At 38.5% G+C, this 21,459-nt stretch overlaps 2 protein-coding genes across 3 annotated transcripts in view; one reads left to right on the forward strand and one right to left on the reverse strand.

The window, feature by feature from the left end:
- LOC116732602 (Fc receptor-like protein 5) overlaps positions 1-21,459 on the forward strand; it is a 291,331-nt gene that overhangs the window by 197,783 nt on the left and 72,089 nt on the right. The window lies entirely within an intron of this gene.
- Positions 2,201-6,128, reverse strand: LOC116732623 (Fc receptor-like protein 5). Of its 2 annotated transcripts, none has more exons than XM_032582956.1 (6): positions 5,955-6,128; positions 5,738-5,773; positions 4,271-4,537; positions 3,946-4,191; positions 2,603-2,758; positions 2,201-2,510 (listed from the first exon to the last, which is right to left on the reverse strand). In XM_032582956.1, the coding sequence occupies exons 1-6, from the start codon at positions 5,980-5,982 to the stop codon at positions 2,425-2,427; spliced, it is 819 nt and encodes a 272-aa protein (XP_032438847.1). In that variant the 5' UTR covers positions 5,983-6,128; the 3' UTR covers positions 2,201-2,424. The 2 variants fall into 2 exon arrangements, with proteins under 2 accessions (XP_032438847.1, XP_032438846.1); XM_032582955.1 differs by having other exon boundaries at positions 2,407-2,513; positions 5,955-6,117.

Genomic DNA, 21,459 nt, shown 5'->3' on the forward strand with positions numbered 1-21,459 from the left:
TTGTTTTGTTGGCCTGGTTTTTCTCCTCCTGGCCACCAGGGGGCGGCAGCGCCAGCCGACCCAGCGGAAGACGTGTCTGCTTTCGGCCCCAGGGTCATGACGAGCCGGGTCTGAGAGGAGGTCGCTGCTCTCTCTATCAGCAGCGGTACCGGTTCGGCTTTTTGGACCTTTTCTCGATGATTCTGGTGGTTTTTACGTGACGCGGGAGGTGATTCTATGTTAAATGGCAGGAAGCCGGTGGGCAGCCGGTACCGGGCGGGTTCGGTTCGGTTTGTTTAATTATTGGACCTCGTCGCCACGGGTCGTTGGTCATGAATGTTTGGGGAAGCTGGTTTTGTTCATTAAACGGACCAATAAGCCGAACTATCCGGACTGTGTTTGATTTTGCGAGCGGCGCCTTTCTGCCCCTGCTGTCTGCTGTTCTGCTGGGTTCTCCCACAGGAACCGTCTCCGATGGCTTCCCTGAAAATTACACTCTGCTCGGCCTTCTGCCTGCTTTCTGGGTCACCGGAACCAGCTCCGACTTTTACCTCTGCTGGTCATTTGAACCGAGAGCAGAACATGTAAATGAGTGTAAATAACTGAGTAGATGTGTAAATGTGTCAAAATAAAGCAAAACAACTTCTGTCTGAGAAGCTGCATGCTCATTGGCTGTCAGTGGGTCACGTGTTCACTCAGTTTACATAACGTCACCAAACTTTAAAACACTAAATATTTAGTTTGGAGTTGAATTTTTGGCAATTACAAAGAACTTCATCAATACTTATCTGAAGCTAAATATGTAACTTGGTGACTAAACTTCTGGTCAGAACAAAATATTCATATTTTTTTTTGTTAAATAATCCAAATTATTGCTTTTAATGTTTAATTATGTAACTTTACAAATGGCTCCCATAAAAATCTGTATTCCTTTAGTTGCAATAACCTGCTTAGTAAATGTTTGAATCAGAATCCTGCCTGTTTGAGTTGATTTTGAACCATAATAACTGAAACATTCTCAACATATTTGATGTGTCTGGATGATTAACTCGTTAAAATGTAATGTTTGCTGCTGGTTTTCATTTGGTGACTGTATGATGTTTTTCTGACTTTATTTTTGTGTTTTCTGGTGTAAAACGCTGAACTGCTGTTGCTGAAATGTTCTAAACAAATAATCATAATTATTTTTCTCCAGCTGCTGTTCTTCTTCTGTACTGTAGATCTCTTGCACATGACTCCAGGGTATTTTAGATATTAATATAATTCAACATAAATAATTTAGGAGCTTAAACACATTGTGTTGTAAGACACAACTTCAAATATATCCAGTTTGTAAAGAGCTTGTTGAAATGTTTTATTTAGACATGATGCAGGTAAAATCAATGTGTAATAAAAATTCACATCTTTCTGATTAAGTTTTAATTACTATTCTGTAAAATCCGTCGCCTGTGGATTTTCTTTTTAAGGGAGACTAATTTGCTAATTTCATAAAATAAATTAGAGGAATGCATCTTAAAAACATTTTTATTCTCATAATATCAATAATGTGGTAAATGTTTTTTATGCTAGACATGGTTGACTTGTTTCTGAGATTCATTAAGGTGTAAAACATTCACATCCTGTAGATCAGCGTTCTCAGATCCAGCCTGCTGTCCTGCAACTTTTAAATATTTCTCTACTTCAACACATCTGAGTCAAATCCTGAGGTCGTTAGCAGAACCTGGAGAACCTGACGGCACTTAGGAAGTGATGCAGCTGTTGGATTCAAGTGTGTTGGACCAGGGAGACGTCCAAGAGCTGCAGGACACCGGACCTCCAGCACCAGGACCACCGCTGCTCTATGCAGATGATATTGTGTTATTCTCATAATTCAGTTAATTAAGAAACTATCCTTTGGAGGTTTTCTCCTTTAAATATAAATCTGCCTTTTATATTTACAATCTCTGATATGTTAGAAGGAACAAAGTTTCCCCTTCAGAACAAAGGGAGGCTTCAAAATCCAATCTAATTTTATTTGTATAGCACATTTCAGCAGCAAGACATTTCAAAGAGCTTTACATCATTACAAACACAGAAACACAAAGCAATATAGAATCAACAATCAAAACACATTAATTCAAGTTCTATCAATAAATTTGTAATTGATCACTTTTCAAATACAATCCTAAACAGGTGGGTTTTTAGTGGAGTTTCATCCATAAAGATTTACCTGTTACACTCCTACTGTGTTATATGGAACAACATACCTGCTGCTATTTTTATTCCCCCTCACAATCACACAGTTTAAAACGATGTAAACAGCATTTTAATGGGCTTCTGGCACCAGGTTCTGTTCACCTCTTTCACTGAACGCTGCAGGCTCAGCCACCGTCACTCAATATCTATGAAAGCTTAATAAACTGAATATGAAATTGACACAGTCTGATAGGAACATTATCTCTGCATTTACACGTAATTATTTGTGGTAATTTCGACCTTGACCTCTGTTCCCTGCTCAGACTCTGTGGGTGGAGAATTTTCCAGGTTGTTTTCTGCTGTCAAAGACATAGAAAGTGTTAAAAGAGTCAATTCAGATGTTATTGTGAGTCAGGAGTTTCATCTTTGATTAGAGATAAAGAGTTACCTAATGGTCTGGGTTGATATAACGACACCAGGATGATGGTGGAGATGAAGTATGGACAGAACACCACCAGGTGGCGCAGCACTGTGTATGTGAGCTGTACTGGGCCCGAGGCGGAGGGCGCGGCTCCGGAGGACGGCGGGGTGACTGGAGGTTTGGCTGTAAATAAAACACATTTTAAATTAACGTTCACCAGGAGCTGAGAGGCAACATGGAGAAGGATCTTCATCTAGAATCTGAGAGACAGCAGCTCATTGGTTGGGTTGGACGCTGCAGGCCAGCCTTCACCTGTATGACCCCCATGACCTCATCAATGGTTCAAAACGGCGACTTCATTGAACCACTTTGGGAAACTACTGTCCACATCTCTTTAAATCATGAGATTATTAACGTGTGGCAGTGCAATGTTGGACAATGTTGCACATATTAGTGGCTTAGATGGAAATCCTAACAAGTGAGAAGACCTTGATCAAACTAAAGGAATGAAAGAGTCAGAATTATTCAGTATTGCTACATGCTGGCCTGAACTCGTTCTGCCCCGACTGCAGCAGAGCAGGAAAACCCACAGCAGCTGCTGAGAGGTTCTGATGTTTACAGGTTCAGTCATCCACCAAACAGTTTGGGCCTCAGCAAACACGTTACAACCTCCATGTTGATTATTTTAACAGTTTCAAACCTCAACTTTCAGGGCAATGTCTTAACAAGAAGTGATATTTGCTCTCAGTCACTAAACCGTTGATGACAGTAGTAGGAGTTCATCCCGCCATCAGCGCTTTGCTCCGTCCATCTCTGTCGTTGTGTCTTTGGACAAAACACTTCACCCGCCTGGCTGCTGGTCAGAGGGCCGGTGCAGCCTGGCCTCAGTCAGACTGCATCAGGGCAGCTGTGGCTACTAACCAGTAGCTCATCACCACTAGTGTGTGACTGACTGAATGTAGTGTGAAGTGCTTTGGAGTCCTCTGAACTTGATAAAGCTCAGATTCAGGCCATTTACCATCATAACGCTACATTGGTGTAGATTCCAGTTAGTAACCTTCATCCTGACTTCTTCTCAACCGTCTGATTGAAGAGTTCAGTTCTTAGGATGAGGCTCTGCTCCACTTCCAGTTCTACATCACAACGTGTGTTGTCTACATCAGCAGGTCTGTCTGTGGTATCCAGAGGACCCTGAAGGATCCACCAGTTCAGGTATGGCTTATGAAACACAACAACTTCTAGATTATCAAGAAAAACTTAAAATGTGACATTTTCAAAAAGAAAACTGTCATTATTCACTGAGAACATCACCTCATCTCTTTTCTCTCAGTAGTTTTTCATGTTTCTGTGTTTTGTTTGTATTTTCTCACCTTTGACAGAGATCCTGCTGGACGGAGACTCTCCATGACCTTTGACATTACATTTATAGAGGCCTTCATCAGAGCTGGAAACATGGTGGAGGGTCAGGTTGCCTGAAGACTCGTTGCCAATGAAGACGCCATCTTTATAGAAAGCAGCTGGGAGGTTGTGGGTTGGATTCTTTGCTCTGCAGCTCAGAGTGACATCATCTCCCTCCATCACAGGGAGGACAGGACTCTGCAGGATCACTGATCCACCTCAACACAGAGACAAACTACAGCATTTCATCCATTTCCACACAGCTTCAGCAACACTAACTCCACAGTCTGATCTTACCAGAGACAGAGAGCTGGATGCTGCTGCTGCTGCTGGAGGATCCAGACATGGACTCACACCAGTACAGACCAGTATCCTGTACGAAGAGGAATTCGATGGTGCAGGAGGAGTTGGTCCGTTTCCCCCAGCCCTCTCCACATGTTGACAGCCGTTTGGTTGTGTTTCTCTTCACGGTCCAGCCTTCAGAGCCGTCGTCCGCCTCACATTTCAGAGCCACTCGGGTTCCTTCAAAAAGCTGAGAGGAGCTGAAATCCACAACAAGACGAGCTGCGAAGGAAGGAAGGGAAAGTCTGATCAATGCTTAAAGCCGAACTTCAGGACTCAGAAGTTTATTGCTTCTGAATTATGGACTATTGACCGTTTGCAAGTGGTGCTGCACAGCCGGCAGCACAAACAGACAAGGATGCAAACCAAACTTTTCATTTTATTGTAAACCTTTTAATGAGGAAAGATACAGCGATACAGCCGTCAGTCATAAGGACTGATAGCTTTCTGTGTCTTTCTGGATTTTGAGCAAACACTTTTTACAAGATGAGAATATTAACATTCATATATTTCATAAATAGGAAAGATTAGTAAGAGGCAGTCAATACTGCATTATGGAGAAGGCTCACATTTAATCATTAGTAGCTGTGCAGAAAACGCCCCAAACATCATGTAGCCTAGCATGTCCAAAAACGGACAAGTTAGACTTTTAGGTGCTTTTAAATCTGCTCCAGTGTAAAAGGTCTTGCTGCTTCGTCTTAGTGGTATAAATCATGCTGTGTAAATTCGGTTGACGTTGATCATGATCAAACCAACAAACACATCAGAAAGGAGAAGATGTGGGTTGGTTAAGATAACTAGTTCACATTTTAGTGAACACCGCTGCTTCCACAGACATATTAGCTTAAGTTGAACAAGTACAAGTCATGACTATATTGACAGAAACAACTTGGGAAACAGAAACAGTCACTTCCTGTCTCTCACTTCCGATCCATGATGCCTCGACGTTAAACGGTAAATCCAGAACATTTGCTTTTGGCTCAGAGCCTGAAGACAAGCTGCCATCTCAACTCCAGTTGGTTTCTGTTGACACCAACTGGTTACACATTACATCAAAACAAATGATTTTACAGAATGCTGCTAAATATAATCCATCTGTGAAGCTGACATTTTCTCTGAGTCGACGCTCGTGGCGGCGCCGCTGTAACCTGACCAGGACTCTCATCCTGTTTATGGTCCTGGTTTCAGGTCCGTTTCAGAGCAGAAGAGACACAAAAACCACTTTTAGAAACAAGAAAGCAAATTAAACTTCATCATATTCAGGCAAAAGAAAACCTCCTCTTTTAGTTTACATCACTGCCATGAAGAAATCATCACTAATATGATGTGATTTTAAGCCACATGCAGTCTGTGAGGCCGTTCTCCTGATGCTTTGTGTCACCGTAGCAACCAGGAAGTAAATTTTCTCTAAAGTTTACTGACCTTGATGTGTCGAGCTGCACAGCAGAGACGTCAAAACTACAGAGAAACAACAAGATTAGTTTTATTAGACAATTGAAACATTATTAATAAAGTAATTTTATACATTTTGACACTTTGATCACCAACTTCCTGCCTAATCAGTTCAATAAATCTGTTAATTTAATCTGTTTTATCAATAAAAACTATAATCCAGACATTGAAAGCAGGTTTTACTCACACAGCAGCCGCAGAAAAACCATTTGCATCTTGACTTACAGTAAAATCGAGTTCAGAACGATGAGCGCCTCAGAAACCAGAAACCTCCCACTTCCTCCACTGGTTTCCTCTGACTCCACTGGTGATGCTGAAACAGAACCTCGTTTTTCTATAGAAGCAACAGAAAACCTATGAGACCAAACTTTAAATTAAAATAATCTGAAAACAAAAGTTTAATCTGAACAAGTTTATGCTGCATTCAGTGATCTTAAAAAAAAAAGAAAAAAAAGGTTTTAAATGAAACACCAAAACCAGAACTTTTATTTTAGATTGATTGAGTTTTTTCTCCTGTTAATTAAATAATAAAATATGTATTTTATAAGCAGAAAAAGTTCTTCCTGTTTGTGTCTGAATGTGGGCAACAGGAAGTGAAGGTCACACACACTTTCTGTCAGCGTTCAACACTTCAACCTGCGGTCGGAAAAAACCAACACCTGAAGCTGCTCAGGGTGAAAAGACGCTTCAGCTGCAGGTTTCATTTCTGATCACAATAAGTCAACACAGCATCACTCAGCCAACAGAAAACAACAAAAACTGTTTATCTGCTGCTCAAAAACACTTTAGTCAAAGTTTCCACACATTGATGTTTTCCTCAACAGTCTGACTCTGGGTTGGTTTCAATCACCTTCAGCTTCATGTTTACGTCATCGACATTCTGGGTCGGATGTCTAAGGAAATGAGACTTAAACCGACTTCCTGCTCGTCTCTGTGGGAAAAATAACATTTATGATCCGCTGGTGCAGCAGAATCAGCATTTTTAAAACTCTGCAGCAGGAAAACGATCATCTGCAATCAGCCACCATCTGAGCAAAACATGAGAAACAAGCTGCAAGTTTCTCTTTCCAAACGCAGAAGCACGAGTCCAGTCCACCACAAACACCGTGCTGGACTCCAGAACCTTCAGTCTGGAGCCTGAAGGTTCCCAGGACTCTGACCAGCATTACAATCTGCACTGGATAATCTGGATAATCTGGAGCCAGCAGATTATCTGGTCTGGCATCTGATATAAATACATAAAATGCAATATTTACAAACATTCATTTTAAACATTTTTGTCTCTTATTTATCTCCATTATTGTCCTGCACAGATTCCTGCTGCTGCCAAAGAAAACCACAGTACTGCCAATACTCTTAATTGGGGCCTGCCATGCAAAGCAATGGCAGGAACCTATTACTATTGTCGGAGAAAGTGTTTCTTTCTTCTTCTTTATTTTTCTTCCGTAACCGTTAATGCGGCTCATACCGCTGCGTGCACACCTACAAAAGAGGTATCAAAACCTGCAGAAAATTCACGCCATTCCAGCTATTACTTTTGGTGGGATTCGGGATGAACATGGCGACATAATTCGCAAAAAACTACGAAAAAAACCCCATTATAAGTCAATGGGAAAAATCCTGGAAATACCCTATTTTTGAGGATTTTCTGTGTCGTCACAAATTCACCTAGAAATGCCATTCAAATTTCATTTTGTAGATACGTCTGTGATCTCTTCGAAAGTGAAGACGGCTCGTCGATACCAGTTACGGTTTGTCCACAATTTGCCTCTAAGCGACCCAAAGTTTCTCATTTTTCCTAAAGTTAGAGTGCTTCTCTCGCTGATTAGAGTGAGAGATCAAGACAACTTTTTCAACCCAAATCATTTTTGAAATCGCCATCACGCCCACAAATATCGCACGATTAGTATCAAAATCGGTCCTGACATTGATACGCCTGTCTGCTCCGGTAAAATGTTTTCGAAATTTATCTAGACCGTACGGTTTTCTGTCACGGTGCTTCAGAGCAAAGTCATGCGACAGGATTTTCTGAGGCTGTCTGAGGCTCTCTCCCATGTATTTGAATAGAATTTCAGATCTGGGCACAACATTTCTTTCTCTCATCACTGTAAATGCTCTGAGTGAGGTACAGATATGAATCTCGGGACTATCGCAGAAGACACATTGACCTCTCATACGCTCGAAACGCTTTTCGAATATGTATTACGGTTCCCGACCAGGAAGGATTTGTTTCCAATGCTTTTTGTCAGTAAAACGTGTTTGCTCAAACACACAATTGTGTGTTTGAGAGCTCAGAGCTCAGAGCTCACACCCTGCTGAGACCATTATTTACCATAGCAACGGAACTCAAGAGGCTATTGGCTGCTGGTTTGGACTACAAATACGCATCGCTGTAGTTCTATCTATAGTGGAACCCTCAGTTGAAACAGATCAGGACTGAACTGGCCTTTATAACTACTTGCTGCTATGGGCTGTATATAACTGATTTAACTCAGTAACTGTTACACATGGGATTTATTTTTGAACTTTAAAATTAAGCATATTGAAAATTTCACAATAAAAGCCCTGAATATTTTTACATGACGTAATTGCTCTTTTTGGCTTTATTTGACTTTTTTATCCAAAGCACTGTTACACATGGGATTAGTTCGGAACTTTAAAATGGAGCATAATAATAATTTCAAAATAATAGCCTTGAATATTTTTACATCATGTAATTGCTCTTTTTGGCTTTATTTGACTTTTTCATCCAAAGCACTGTTACACATGGTATTAGTTTGGCCCTTTGAAATGAAGCATACTGAAAATTTCAAAATAAAAGCCTTGAATATTTTTACATCAACTACTTGCGTTTTCAGCATTATATAACTGATTTAACCCAATGACTATTACACATGGGATTAAAATAGACTGTTTTGCATGAGCAGCAGATAGATCCTCTATTGCACATGTATCAAACTCAAGGCCCGCGGGCCACATGTGGCCCGCTACGTCATTTTATGTGGCCCTCTCCCCCCTACCACCGTTTTACAGCCCCATTGATTGACTTAAAATAGTTTTTGAGCACGAATTAACTACAAACTACATATCCCATAATGCCTTCCGATTCTTACCAACCAACATTACGGCTTCTCGCCACTAGAGTGCAGCAGAGTCACCTCAAGCTGATTATTAATTTTCCCAGCGAATAAAACTGAAACATCGACAAGCTAAGAAGCTAAAGAGCGAAGTCCCGTGATGTTTCAATCGAGGACTTTTACCGTCTACTGCCCCCTGATTTGATGCCACAGCTTCGACTCCATGCAGCTCGTGTTTTGTCCACGTTTGGAAGCACCTATCTGTGCGAACAGATGTTTTCAATAATGACTTTAAACAAGACCAAGCACAGATCGCGCATTACTGACGAAAACCTACACGCCGTTTTGCGGATTGCCACAGAATAGAACTAAAACCAGACATCGACGAACTGACCAGGGGAAAACGGTGCCAGACATCCGGCCAGAAAACATTGGTAAGCACAAACAAACTACATTTAAATAGAATGAATGTAAAACCAAAACTCAGTATACTGGAATATGCATATAGTTTATTGATTTTGCTTGTGTTTTGTTTATTTACAGAACACAACACAATGAGGATGTGTGTGAGTTGGTGACAGGGTGAAGAGGGATCAGCGTTGTGTTCAAGGACAGGCAATGTCACCTCATTGTTTTGTTCTTATGTGAAATGCATGTTCGTTGCGTAATAAATAACGAAAAAGTTTTGTGAATGAAGTTGAGAGTTAATATCAAAACTTGTTTTTTATTATTTGTCTGCTTATCTTCAAAGCAGACAAAGAATAATTTTCCCAGCGAATAAAACTGAAACATCGACAAGCTAACGAGCTAAAGAGCGAAGTTTAGCTGAGCAGTTTAAAAATACTGAGCATATTTTTAAACTGCTCAGTTTAAAAATACTGTAATTTTTAAACTGAGCAGTAATTTTACATCCATGCAAACTCAAATGTAATATTTAAAACTTGAATACATAAAATCAGTTATTTAACAATATGAGGTGTTGTTTAAAAATAAAAAAGATAGCAATTTCTTTTTATTGCAGAGACATTAGATTCTTAAATTTATGGTATTCTTTAAATGTTGTAATTTTGGTTCATTGTAAACTTTACCTGTAAAAAGTTTGTAGAAATCTTTAACATAAGGTCAATATATATTTTTAAACTGTAATATGTTGTGTGTGTGCGTTATTGAAAATTTATATTTGTGACAATCATTAGGTAAATGCTAATGAACTGCCTTCCTGCAGTTTATGAGCATTGAACTGTTACTAAACAGTTCAATGCAAGGTTCATTAGCGTTAGCATTTTAGCTTCAATAAGCTATTAGCTATTTATTTTACTTTTTAGCAATGTTTAGTATACTGAATGGAGTAAATCAATTACAGAAAATATCCTAGTGATTTCCCACATACTGATGAAAGCAATGACGCTAACATTAGCGTTTCTGCTGATTTTAGCTGATATACTTACTTTATAATACTGAATGGTGCACGTCCGCCTTACTTAACGTTCTTGCGATTCTCCGCGTGCCACTGATTACGTTGCGGCGTTCTTTAGCATCGATGCCGATTTGTAGCGTGACGACGCAGGGCCCAGACCCACGGGCGCGCCTTGGCAGGCCCCGGCTAAATTTCTTCCGAAATTTTCTAGTGTTATTACTCTTATTCTTAATTGAATTTAAAAAAGTGAATTTGACAGGAAAATCATCCAATATTATGAAAAAATAACAGCCTCTATTGCGTCTAACCAACTTAGACAAACTTGTCTAGTTTTAAAACCAGATAACAGTGGAGTCTTCGGTTTACACCATGGACTCTCTCTGCTGTAAATAATTACTATTTTATTTATTATTTGAGCAGAATCTCAGTTCAGGTTGATTTCCTGTTTCTGCTTTTCATTGTTCAGCAACAAAAACCCAACAAGCAACAAATATGAGGTCTGTCTTCAACGACACAACGAGGAACAAAGTTTAAAACCGTAAAACTGGAGGATGTAGAAACTGAAATCCATTCCTGACCTTTGTTATTTGATGTGGATTATTAAAAAATGAGGATCATTAAATGCTAGCTTTGGACAAAACCTTTGGATCCTTCCTCTTTTCCTTTTGCCCGGGATCGAGCGGCGTTCTCCATGAGCGACCCGCAACCGCGTGCTGTTAAAACGAAACAACAACAAAACGTGTTGACGTCACAGATCACGGAGTTTAATCTCATACAAAGCAATCGACAACAAAGCTGCAGAGGTACAGAGATATACATTTTATACAGACAAGAGAACAGACAACACGAAACACAAAAGACAGACAAAGGCGCCCAAAATGTGGAGGAAAAGATGGAAAAAAACCTCTCTCTCTGGCTTGCTGACCTGTACTTTTTAATGAAAGAGGTGTTTCCCTATTTAATATATGCAGTCAAGGCGTTCCGTTCTTTGACCAATTAGAAACTTAGAAACTCCCGGAAACTCCCCTTCTTTACAGCTCCGATGTCTGGTTTTTATCTAACCACTTCGTGCCCATCTCCGTCCGACCTGGCCGAGAGGCGCCAAGAAGTCTGTTCTGCTCTCTCGGAATTGTAAATTTTATTGCTGTGTCTGTCAAAAGGGGGAGGAAAAAAGGCCCTGCTTTGTCTGCTGAATTCCCAACTGCTCAACAGAAACTATTCCAAATTAAAGTGTTGGCTATACCTTTACACATGTCGTGGATTAGCTATATTAAGCACCAAACAATAATTATTTTCTTTACAGTTCCCCCTTTTGAGGTCTTCAAAAAGACCTCAATAAAAATTGATTAAGCCTTCTAATACAGAGCCAAAAACTATGTATTAAAAAAATAAAACAAAACAAAAAATAGAAAACAAAAGGTTGACGTAGCCTAATTATATACAGTTCCCCCTTTTCAAACAAAACCCAAGGGTAAAAACGACTCATCCTTACAGAAATATAAAATCATAAAACAAAAACACAGGACAAACAAAACCCAAAGTATAAAATGAAAAAACAAAACAGAAACATACATAGAAAAATTAGTAAGAAATGTCTGCAACTTAAAGGACAACATTCACCACAAAATTACAATCTGGCAAAATGAGAAACACACAAAGTTACAATCTGCTGCTCGTCTTTTTCTTTTTTTTTTTTTTTTTTTTAAATGTCCATCGACAGTCTCTTAAAAAATATGAAGTCTTCGTCAGGAAATGTTCAAAAAATGCGCGCAAAAAACAAAACGACAGTCCTTTCCAGAGTTCACAACGAACGAAAAACACGCAATAAAAGTTTATGATGATCCTCTTGCAGCTTGATCTTCTTCGACTGGAAACCTCAAGAAACGACCTGTCACAGGTCATTACACAGACATTTTGTGTTCAACATGAATTTCATTAGCATCAGAAACACAATTACCACATTCTTTAATATCATCTTCATTACAGTCAGCATAATCAAACGATGGTTTCACCTAAAAATAAATTTGTTTTGTTATTTTCCATCCAGGGAAATTATTTTAATCCTTTTTATCAAAGAACGCAGACTTTGAAGGAGACCACATCCGCAGGGCACCAGGAAACCAGCTGCAAAACTATAATGACAAGACAGAGATCAGATTTATCCAAAGGCATCATTCATTTGTGTAATTCAACACAAACATCTTCAATTCACTTTGTGTTCAAGTGAATCCTCCAACGCTCGTGGCTCTGTGGCTGTTATCTTCGAAATAAGTGTGAAGCCGCTTCTCCAAGGAGCCCCACCCCGCCTCGCATGACACAGCTTGTATGACAGAGTCCAGAGTCCTGGAGCTCCGAGCTCCAGGGCAGTCTGTGTGTAAAACCATGAGCAACACATCACGTGAAACCTTATCTCCTACTCTGTCCAGTTCTGTTCATCAAATGGTGGATGTGATCCCTTCAATTTACGTTTCTATTATAATATACTATAGCTCCTAACCGATGGAAAACACCAAAACCCTGTAATCATTTGCTTCAAAAGACATGTTTCCAAAGTAACGTGTTCCCAGAATGTTAAACATATGCAGATCTTTTCTTAAACCAATCTTGTAAAAATAGGATTAAACAAACGAAACAAAACAATAACAAAAACTTAAAAATGTAGTTGTAAAGCTTACATGTACCACCAAAAAATGAATAACAATGTGAGTTAAACAGTCCAGTTTAAATTACCTTCATAGAAGAAACTAGATCTTACTGGTTATTTGTCTAAATCATTTTACATACGTTCCTGAAACAAAATTCAAAAGAGTTAGACCTGGAGAAATTATAATGCAACAAATCCAGACATTTTCAAAATATACCAATTTTCTAGGTCTTGTACTTGTCGTTGAATTTAAAGTTTTATTCAAAATCGTTTTAAATGGATGTAAATCAAAACAAAAATCAAGTTTAGAAAAATCATTATAATCCCGCCTGTGTACTTTTACTGATTAATGATAACTTTAATCAATGACAGATTCTTCAAAACATTTCTTAAAACATTCATGCTCCATTAAATTAATGCTCTGAAAATGGCTGACACAATAATATTTTAATTTCTATAATTATTTTCCCAAGTTAATTAACCAAAATATGCTCCATTATCACTATAAATTTATCTATTGTATCAACATACCTTAGCCCATTGTCAGAAAATCTTTTAATGGAGAACAACTCAAACCTATCTAAAATAAGCACATATATTACCAGAAAATATTTTCCTTTCACTTTTATGTGTAGCACAGATCAGACATGTTCTTCAAAAATTTGTTTAAGTATTATAAAAGATGAACCCATGCATCTTCTCCCCCTTTGATACATTACTGGCTAATGTATCACTATTTCTAGTATGTGAAATAACGATGTTGATGAAACAGGGTTATTATTCAAGCTAAGAAAAATCCCACCGATATGCAACGTTGCCCTCGTCTAAAAAGTAAACCTTTCAAAAACAAACAGAACAATTTATTGTAGCATGCTTTAAACCTTCAAGATTATTATGTTCAAAAAACATTTCACATTACAGTTTCAAAACTCAGTATTCAATTTAACTCTCATGATTATCAAATAATTCGTTGTAGAAACTTCTCAAAAATTTTCAGCAGTGTTTGACAAAACGTGTTTACCAATTAAAAACTCAGTGAAGGTTATGCATAAACCAGGCAGAGAGACGTTGAAAGAGAAAAAAATATAGTCTTAGTCAAGAAAATCTAAAAATGATAAATTTCGAAAAATACTGGTCAGAATATAACCAAATCTACAAATGAAAGAAATTAAACTAAAGACCAAAGTTCCCTATCCCCTGGTGAAGGGTCCAGAGGAAACTGATAACTCAAAAAAAATAATTCGTTATATTTAACAAAATAAACAAAGAACTGACACAAATAGCCAAATAAAAAATCAGACTAATGTAAAGAAATGTAAAGATTAAAATCCTAAATTACTCACTACTTAATATATAAAGTAATATGAAAGGAAAACAGAAAATCATTACCAAGAGTGTCTGTGTGTGACAGGCGACTCAGTGTTTCGATGCTACAAACTTATATTTTACATTTTCCAGGAGGTAGTTTAAACGATGGGAGAGAAAATTATTTGCCTTACAGTTGTTTGTTCTTTTCTGCTGAGCTGCTGTGAGCAGAGGTTGCTTTGTACTTAAAATTAGTGATATGCAAAAAGGTTTCACATGTTAATTAGTTGAATCTAGTGGGGGTAGAAATTACAGCACAGCTGTAGCTTGTTCTCCCGTGCTGAACTTCTGTGAATGGGGGTTGAAACTCCTCCCTGAGCTCCATTATTCTCATATCTTAAATAAACATACTTGTCGCTTCTTCTTGTTTTGTTCTATGTATTTATTTTACTTAATTTTCTTATTTTATTTTATTCGAAGCCCTCTCGTCTGTCTATAGGCAGTATTGAATCATCTCGTATTACAGTTTAATATTGATTCTCTACAATAGTTCCATATAATCTTTTTTATTTATTAACCAATAAGTTATTTCAAACTTAATGTTATCCTTCAACCACAAATCTTGTAAATTTTAGCAAACTTTTCTATATTTAACCAATTTCTATTTAACAAGAGAGTGACTTCTAATTTATCCTGTCTAATTATCCGTAAGTCCTGTAGATTTAACAATATTTTATCTATCTTAAAGTTTTGGTCTGTTTGAAAAAGACTGATTGTGAAAATATCTAGAGTCAGTTGTATATTGCAGTTTGTTGTTATCTGAACAATTACCTCTTACAGTTAGAGCCTGTTTCTCTAAAAATCTTCGTTTTTTTTTTTCTTATCCTCAACTCATGAAAAAAATCCTATTTTACTCATTGTATGTTATTCCATTTTCCTACTACCTTCACAGCCTTAGAAGGAATAATTAACATTATATCCACTATTCAGTTCTCAAGTCTATATAAATTTTTATTTAATTTATTTCATAGCTGTACCTAATCAGTTATGTATTTATCTATTTATGCATTCAGCATATTTATGTATTTAACTATTAATTTGCCAAGACAGCATTTCTAGAATCCTCTGTGACCTAATTTTCTTGGCTTATTCTTTCTTTCGTTATTTATTTATTCATTTATTTAACCGTAGAACCCATATTGTAATTTCAATTTGTTCAGATAATGTATTTTATCAAGATTCTATCCTTTAATCACCTTCCAAACTGTACACTGCAGGTCACAGTTACTGCTGTTATTGTTTAATTTTAAGAAGTTAGTTCAATTTAACACAGAGGATGTTTGTAAAAACTAGAAATTTTGCACCATCAAACAGCACTGAGAAAAATTCAGTATTTATATGACATAAAATACCCAATGGTATTTTATCTCCAATCACACACTCTGTCAAACCAACATGAATTATAACACAAACAAAAACACACAACACATTACAGAAAACACAAAACACACACATCTGGCCAGGTTTTATAGTCAGTCAAAATTTCATCAGTCCCCAAGTGTCAGTCTGTGGTCATTATTCTATCAAATTTTACTGTAATTTATATCAATTTTACTAAAATTTATATGAAATTTACTGAAGCTTCAGAAATTGTCCAATGTTGTCATGTGTCAATTTAATTAATTTTAAACCCCAATCGTCAGGAACCTTTTAATTCCCCGTGCACGTTTAAAAAGAGACATCTCAAAGTTATGTTAAAATCAAACCACAACCAATAATTTTGTTTTCTGGTACCAGTGTTATGTACTGAACTCCTATTTATTTTATTTAGTTATTTATGTTTTAAACTAAACGACCACGTTTTCGCCATCGTTCTACTTTCCCCGTTAAGACGAACCCCGACCATAAAATAGCGTATAGCACGTGTCGCAACTCAGTGTCCATAATAACTTCACAATAAAACGCAGCAAAATCAATGCAAATTCACACACACAGCGCTATCCAAACAACTTAACACTCTGCTGAAACACACAGCCAGCCCGAACTCGTGCACGCGCACACACACGGCCACACAGACACACACGCAGACACACATACGCACACACACATACACACATACACACACCCAGAGCTCTGGAGCAGACAGCCACGTGTCGCGGCAACAAGCACAGATCGCGACACACAGAGAAACATAAACACGTTTTCAGACAAACGTAACAGACAGACGGGGAAAAATAAAATGCCGGCCAAAAAATAAAAAATGCACCATATCAAAGCCTACCGCAGGCCGTTTATAAAGTCTACCTCAGACTATTGTCAAAGCTTCCCGCAAGCCATTTTTTTAAAGTGTCCCACACACTGAATAAACCTACCCCAGGTTATTTCAAAATACACAATTCCTAAATTTCTTTCTTTAAGGAGCACAGCCATGGGTCTCCAGGGAAAAAGACATAAACTTAAGAAAACCCAGCTTTTACAACTGAGGGAGCGCAAAATCCTCAGTCTGAACCCGCTACGGTCCGCTGTACATGCGTATTTCCATACAGTGTACCACACACTGAAAGCCTACCGCAGGCTATCGTTAAATTCCAATTATAACTAACAACAGACTATTTTAAGAGCAAAACTATCCACCCTTGCAGCTCCGAAACTCCGCGTGGCTGCGCACAACAAAAGAGTAATTAAAAAACGTCTTACCGCACCAGCCGGACGGATCGATCGGGGAGAGACCGCCACCCGCCAAGATTCCAGAACCGGACGAAGCCCCCAAATATTAAAAAATGAGGATCATTAAATGCTAGCTTTGGACAAAACCTTTGGATCCTTCCTCTTTTCCTTTTGCCCGGGATCGAGCGGCGTTCTCCATGAGCGACCCGCAACCGCGTGCTGTTAAAACGAAACAACAACAAAACGTGTTGACGTCACAGATCACGGAGTTTAATCTCATACAAAGCAATCGACAACAAAGCTGCAGAGGTACAGAGATATACATTTTATACAGACAAGAGAACAGACAACACGAAACACAAAAGACAGACAAAGGCGCCCAAAATGTGGAGGAAAAGATGGAAAAAAACCTCTCTCTCTGGCTTGCTGACCTGTACTTTTTAATGAAAGAGGTGTTTCCCTATTTAATATATGCAGTCAAGGCGTTCCGTTCTTTGACCAATTAGAAACTTAGAAACTCCCGGAAACTCCCCTTCTTTACAGCTCCGATGTCTGGTTTTTATCTAACCACTTCGTGCCCATCTCCGTCCGACCTGGCCGAGAGGCGCCAAGAAGTCTGTTCTGCTCTCTCGGAATTGTAAATTTTATTGCTGTGTCTGTCAAAAGGGGGAGGAAAAAAGGCCCTGCTTTGTCTGCTGAATTCCCAACTGCTCAACAGAAACTATTCCAAATTAAAGTGTTGGCTATACCTTTACACATGTCGTGGATTAGCTATATTAAGCACCAAACAATAATTATTTTCTTTACAGGATCTTATAATACAAACAGATTTATTGTTAAGTGAAAAATAAAATCCTTTCTGTCTTTAGAAGCTAAGCTAACATGAAGCAGATCTGAAACTTAAAATCCAACATGGCCGCCGCAGTAACAGCTGCTATAATGAAATGTTTTATTTCTACTTCCTCTCAAGTACAAGAGGAAGAACAAGCAAATAATTCGCCTGTTTTTAGCTCGGATCCACCAGGATACCTTCTGCTAAGTCCTAAGTTTTATTGGGATCAGAATTGATCCTAGATTGGTTTTGGTCCCGAGGGGACAGTCAGTCATGGAGCAAATTATCCTATTGGCACTGCACATTTACACTTCAGTAATAACATTTGTTTTTATGTAGAATTTAAATAAAATGCGGGTTGGCGCTTTTTCGGTAAACTAATATTGATGATCAGAGTTTGAACTGGACGTTTGGATCCCGCCTGAGCTTTTTACCCTGTTAGGTTTTTGCTGGTCGCCGGTTTATGAGCGGTTTTTTGTTGTTGTTTCACGGACTGAACAGCTGACGGGTCACCCGGTTGGCCGGACATCATGTCCGCCATGGCTCTAAGATGGACACAGTTTAATCCAGTGGGAACGTTTGTTGCTTCACCTCCTCTGGAAGTCTGAACCCGGGAATCTCCATCCTCCTCCTCCTCCAGTTCATCACCTCGGGCGGCTTGGCCTTCATGGATGATGGAGGCTTCCAGGTCCAGGTGGTGAAGAGGAAACACAGAATGGTGAGTAATCTTCACAAAATTACACCGTTAACAGCTGCTAAAGAGTCCAAAGAAGAAATCTTACACAATTTATGAGGACAGTCACATATCTTGTCTGCCGCGATCCCCGTTAGCATGTCGTGCTAGCTAATGTTAGCATTAGCTAAAGTGCATAAACTAAGCTTGTGTAATATTCTCCTTTCTTTATGTTGAATTCGTTCACCACCACCGAGTTGCATTAGGTATGAAAAATATCAAATGTATCTGGAATAAATATATGTTAAAACTGTAACGTAAAGCCTCTGTGTGTGTTAACTAGCATTGAAGCTAAAGTGAGAAAACACACCGCAGCGCTGCACCAAGTCACTGAACAGATAGTTTGTTTACCAAGCACAAAATCACCGGTTTCTGTTTCCACTTTCTGTTTAGTTTTATTTGTTTTTATTTCATTTATTATACTTTCTCAGTAATTCTAACTGACTGTTGTGTTTTCAGTTAAACGTCAGTTGTTTTTTTTTGGTGTTTCTGGAAACTTTTCCCACTTAGAAACGGGAATGTGGGAATCTAATTTCGGACGGAGAGATCGACGCAACCAGGAAATGGCTTCTTCTCTTCCTGCGTCTCTGTTCCTGCTGTCTGTGGTTTTCTGCCAGTTTATCGCTGCTGCAGGTGAGATTCAGCTGGAAAACCTAGTGATTCACATACAGAGAGAACGTTCTCAATGAATCTATTCGGCTCTGAATCAATAACGACGTTTATTGTAGCTCCCGCCATATTGTGAGTGGCATTAAAAAAATCAAAGCTGTTGAAGACTTAAGTTCTGTTTAGCTGTGTGATCTGCCATAATATTGATCATATTTAATCCATTTCAAGCACGTCGTGTTTTAGAACGATACAATAAAAGTATTTGAAAACAAAGTGTTGAAATAATAAAATCCAGCTTTCAAGCATATTTGGTTTGGTTTCATAGGACAACATGCCACTCACAATATGGTGGCTACTCTAGCACTGGTTTTCAAAGTGCAACATGCTGGTGGTGAAATCTTCCCTTCCCAGCTGGACGAATGTCACCCAAGCCTAAAATGTACTTCCAACTTGATTGTTAGAAAAAATATAGATATTTTATTTCTTGAAAAAAAATAGACGGAGCAATTACTAAAAATCTCCTAAAATTACTAAAATTGTTTATATGAAAACAAAAGTTAATCTGACGTTTCAAGTTCAAAAGGTGTGTTTAAGAACCAAACCACCTGTCGCCATCACGGCGTTTGTTGGAAAATTTTGGTTTTGGAACCTAGAAAGACATTTAAGTAAAAAAAACATTTTACAAAAACCTCCCTTCAGCACACCAGACATTTGTCAAAATTATAGTCCTCCACCAAACACCCGGTGTGTTCTTAATCACTTAAATTAATGGGAGGGTCTAAAAGTTATCAAAGTAATCTAAACAATTCCGAATATAGAAGTTAACTGTGGATTTTGGTTCTAAACTAACTTAAATATATTCTAACTGCCCAAAGGAAAACTAAACAGATAGAAATAACAATTTACAAAATTTAACATAAATGGCCACAACAATAGCTTGACATTTTCTTTTAACTGTATATATTTGTGTTGTAGTTGTTTTGGTTCACAAGCAGAGCAAACGCGGTGGCTTTTAAACTCGACTCATACCGTGATGTCTCCACAGAAACATGAGTCCTCACAGAGGGTTGGTATGAATGCACTGCAGTTTGAGTCACAGGAGGCGCGCGCGGTTCAACCAGGTCCAGCCGTGACTGCGCCCTCTGTGGCCGTCCGTATTCAATGCATCAACTATTAACCTAAACTTCAGAAACAATTCTGCTCTGTCAGTGAAAAGCTCCACAGCAGTTATAATACTTTCACACACAAAAAGTAAGACAAGTTGTATGTATAATTGCAGCTGCCTCACAAATCTGTCTCTATAGTAACATGGCATCAGTTCACTCTCTCAAACACAGAGGGCCTCCCTTTGATGCTACTAAATTACATTTTAATTTCAGTAAAAAGTAAAGAGCCTTATTTTCCATCACCAAAAATGGTTCTTTGGCTTTCTTTTTGATATTACGGGATTCTTCCAAAACTTGCAGAAACTGTAAAACTACTAATGAAGTACTGCTTAATGATGACCAGAGTGGCAGAAAAGGACTTCCATAGGAAACACAAGTCAAGTGAACATGAATGTTCCCTTTCGAAGTACAGAGTTACCAAATGACCTGGACTGTTTTCATCCATCAGACTGTTTCCTGGTGTACAGAACTGCTCTGGGGCCTCATGCATAAAAGACGGCACAGTTTTCACATTAAAACTTGGCATACGGGCAAATTTAGAAAAGTGCAGAGCACAAAAAATCTGGATGTATAAATCGGTGTTTACGCATGTGGCTGAGCACCTTTCCGTTATAAATCCCAATTTACGGGAAACCGAGCAGCTGCTGGTCCACCTGTTGCCTCCATAAATACATATTAATGTAAATAAGTTTAAATACCCGGAAGTCTGCCAACGTGTGTAGACTTTTGAATGAATCTTTTATTCATCCTGAAGAGAAATTAAATATCGTGACTCTTATTATCAAGCTGAGAGCCTCAATGATCCTCAGAAACTCTGCTTGATAGTATTAAAAAATGAGGATCATTATATGCTAGCTTTGGACAAAACGTTTGGCTCTTTTCCTCTTTAATCTTGCCCGGGATCTTCCGAGTCCTTGGCGAGTGACGCTCTCCGTGCAGCGACGTGCAGCGACCGCGTGCTGGTAAAACGAAACAACACAACGTGTTGACGTCACAGATCACAGAGTTTAATCTCATACAAAGCAATGAACAACAAAGCTGCAGAGGAACAGAGATATACATTTTATACAGACTACACAAAACAGACAACACGAAACACATAAGACAGACAAAGGCGCCCAAAATGTGGAGGAAAAGATGAAAAAAAACCTCTCCGTTGGCTTGCTGACTTGTACTTTTAATGAAAGAGGTGTTTCCCTATTTAATATATGCAGTCAAGGCGTTCCGTTCTTTGACCAATTA

This window comes from Xiphophorus hellerii, chromosome 14 (genome assembly GCF_003331165.1).
Source record: "Xiphophorus hellerii strain 12219 chromosome 14, Xiphophorus_hellerii-4.1, whole genome shotgun sequence".
Classification (NCBI taxonomy): Eukaryota; Metazoa; Chordata; class Actinopteri; order Cyprinodontiformes; family Poeciliidae; genus Xiphophorus; species Xiphophorus hellerii.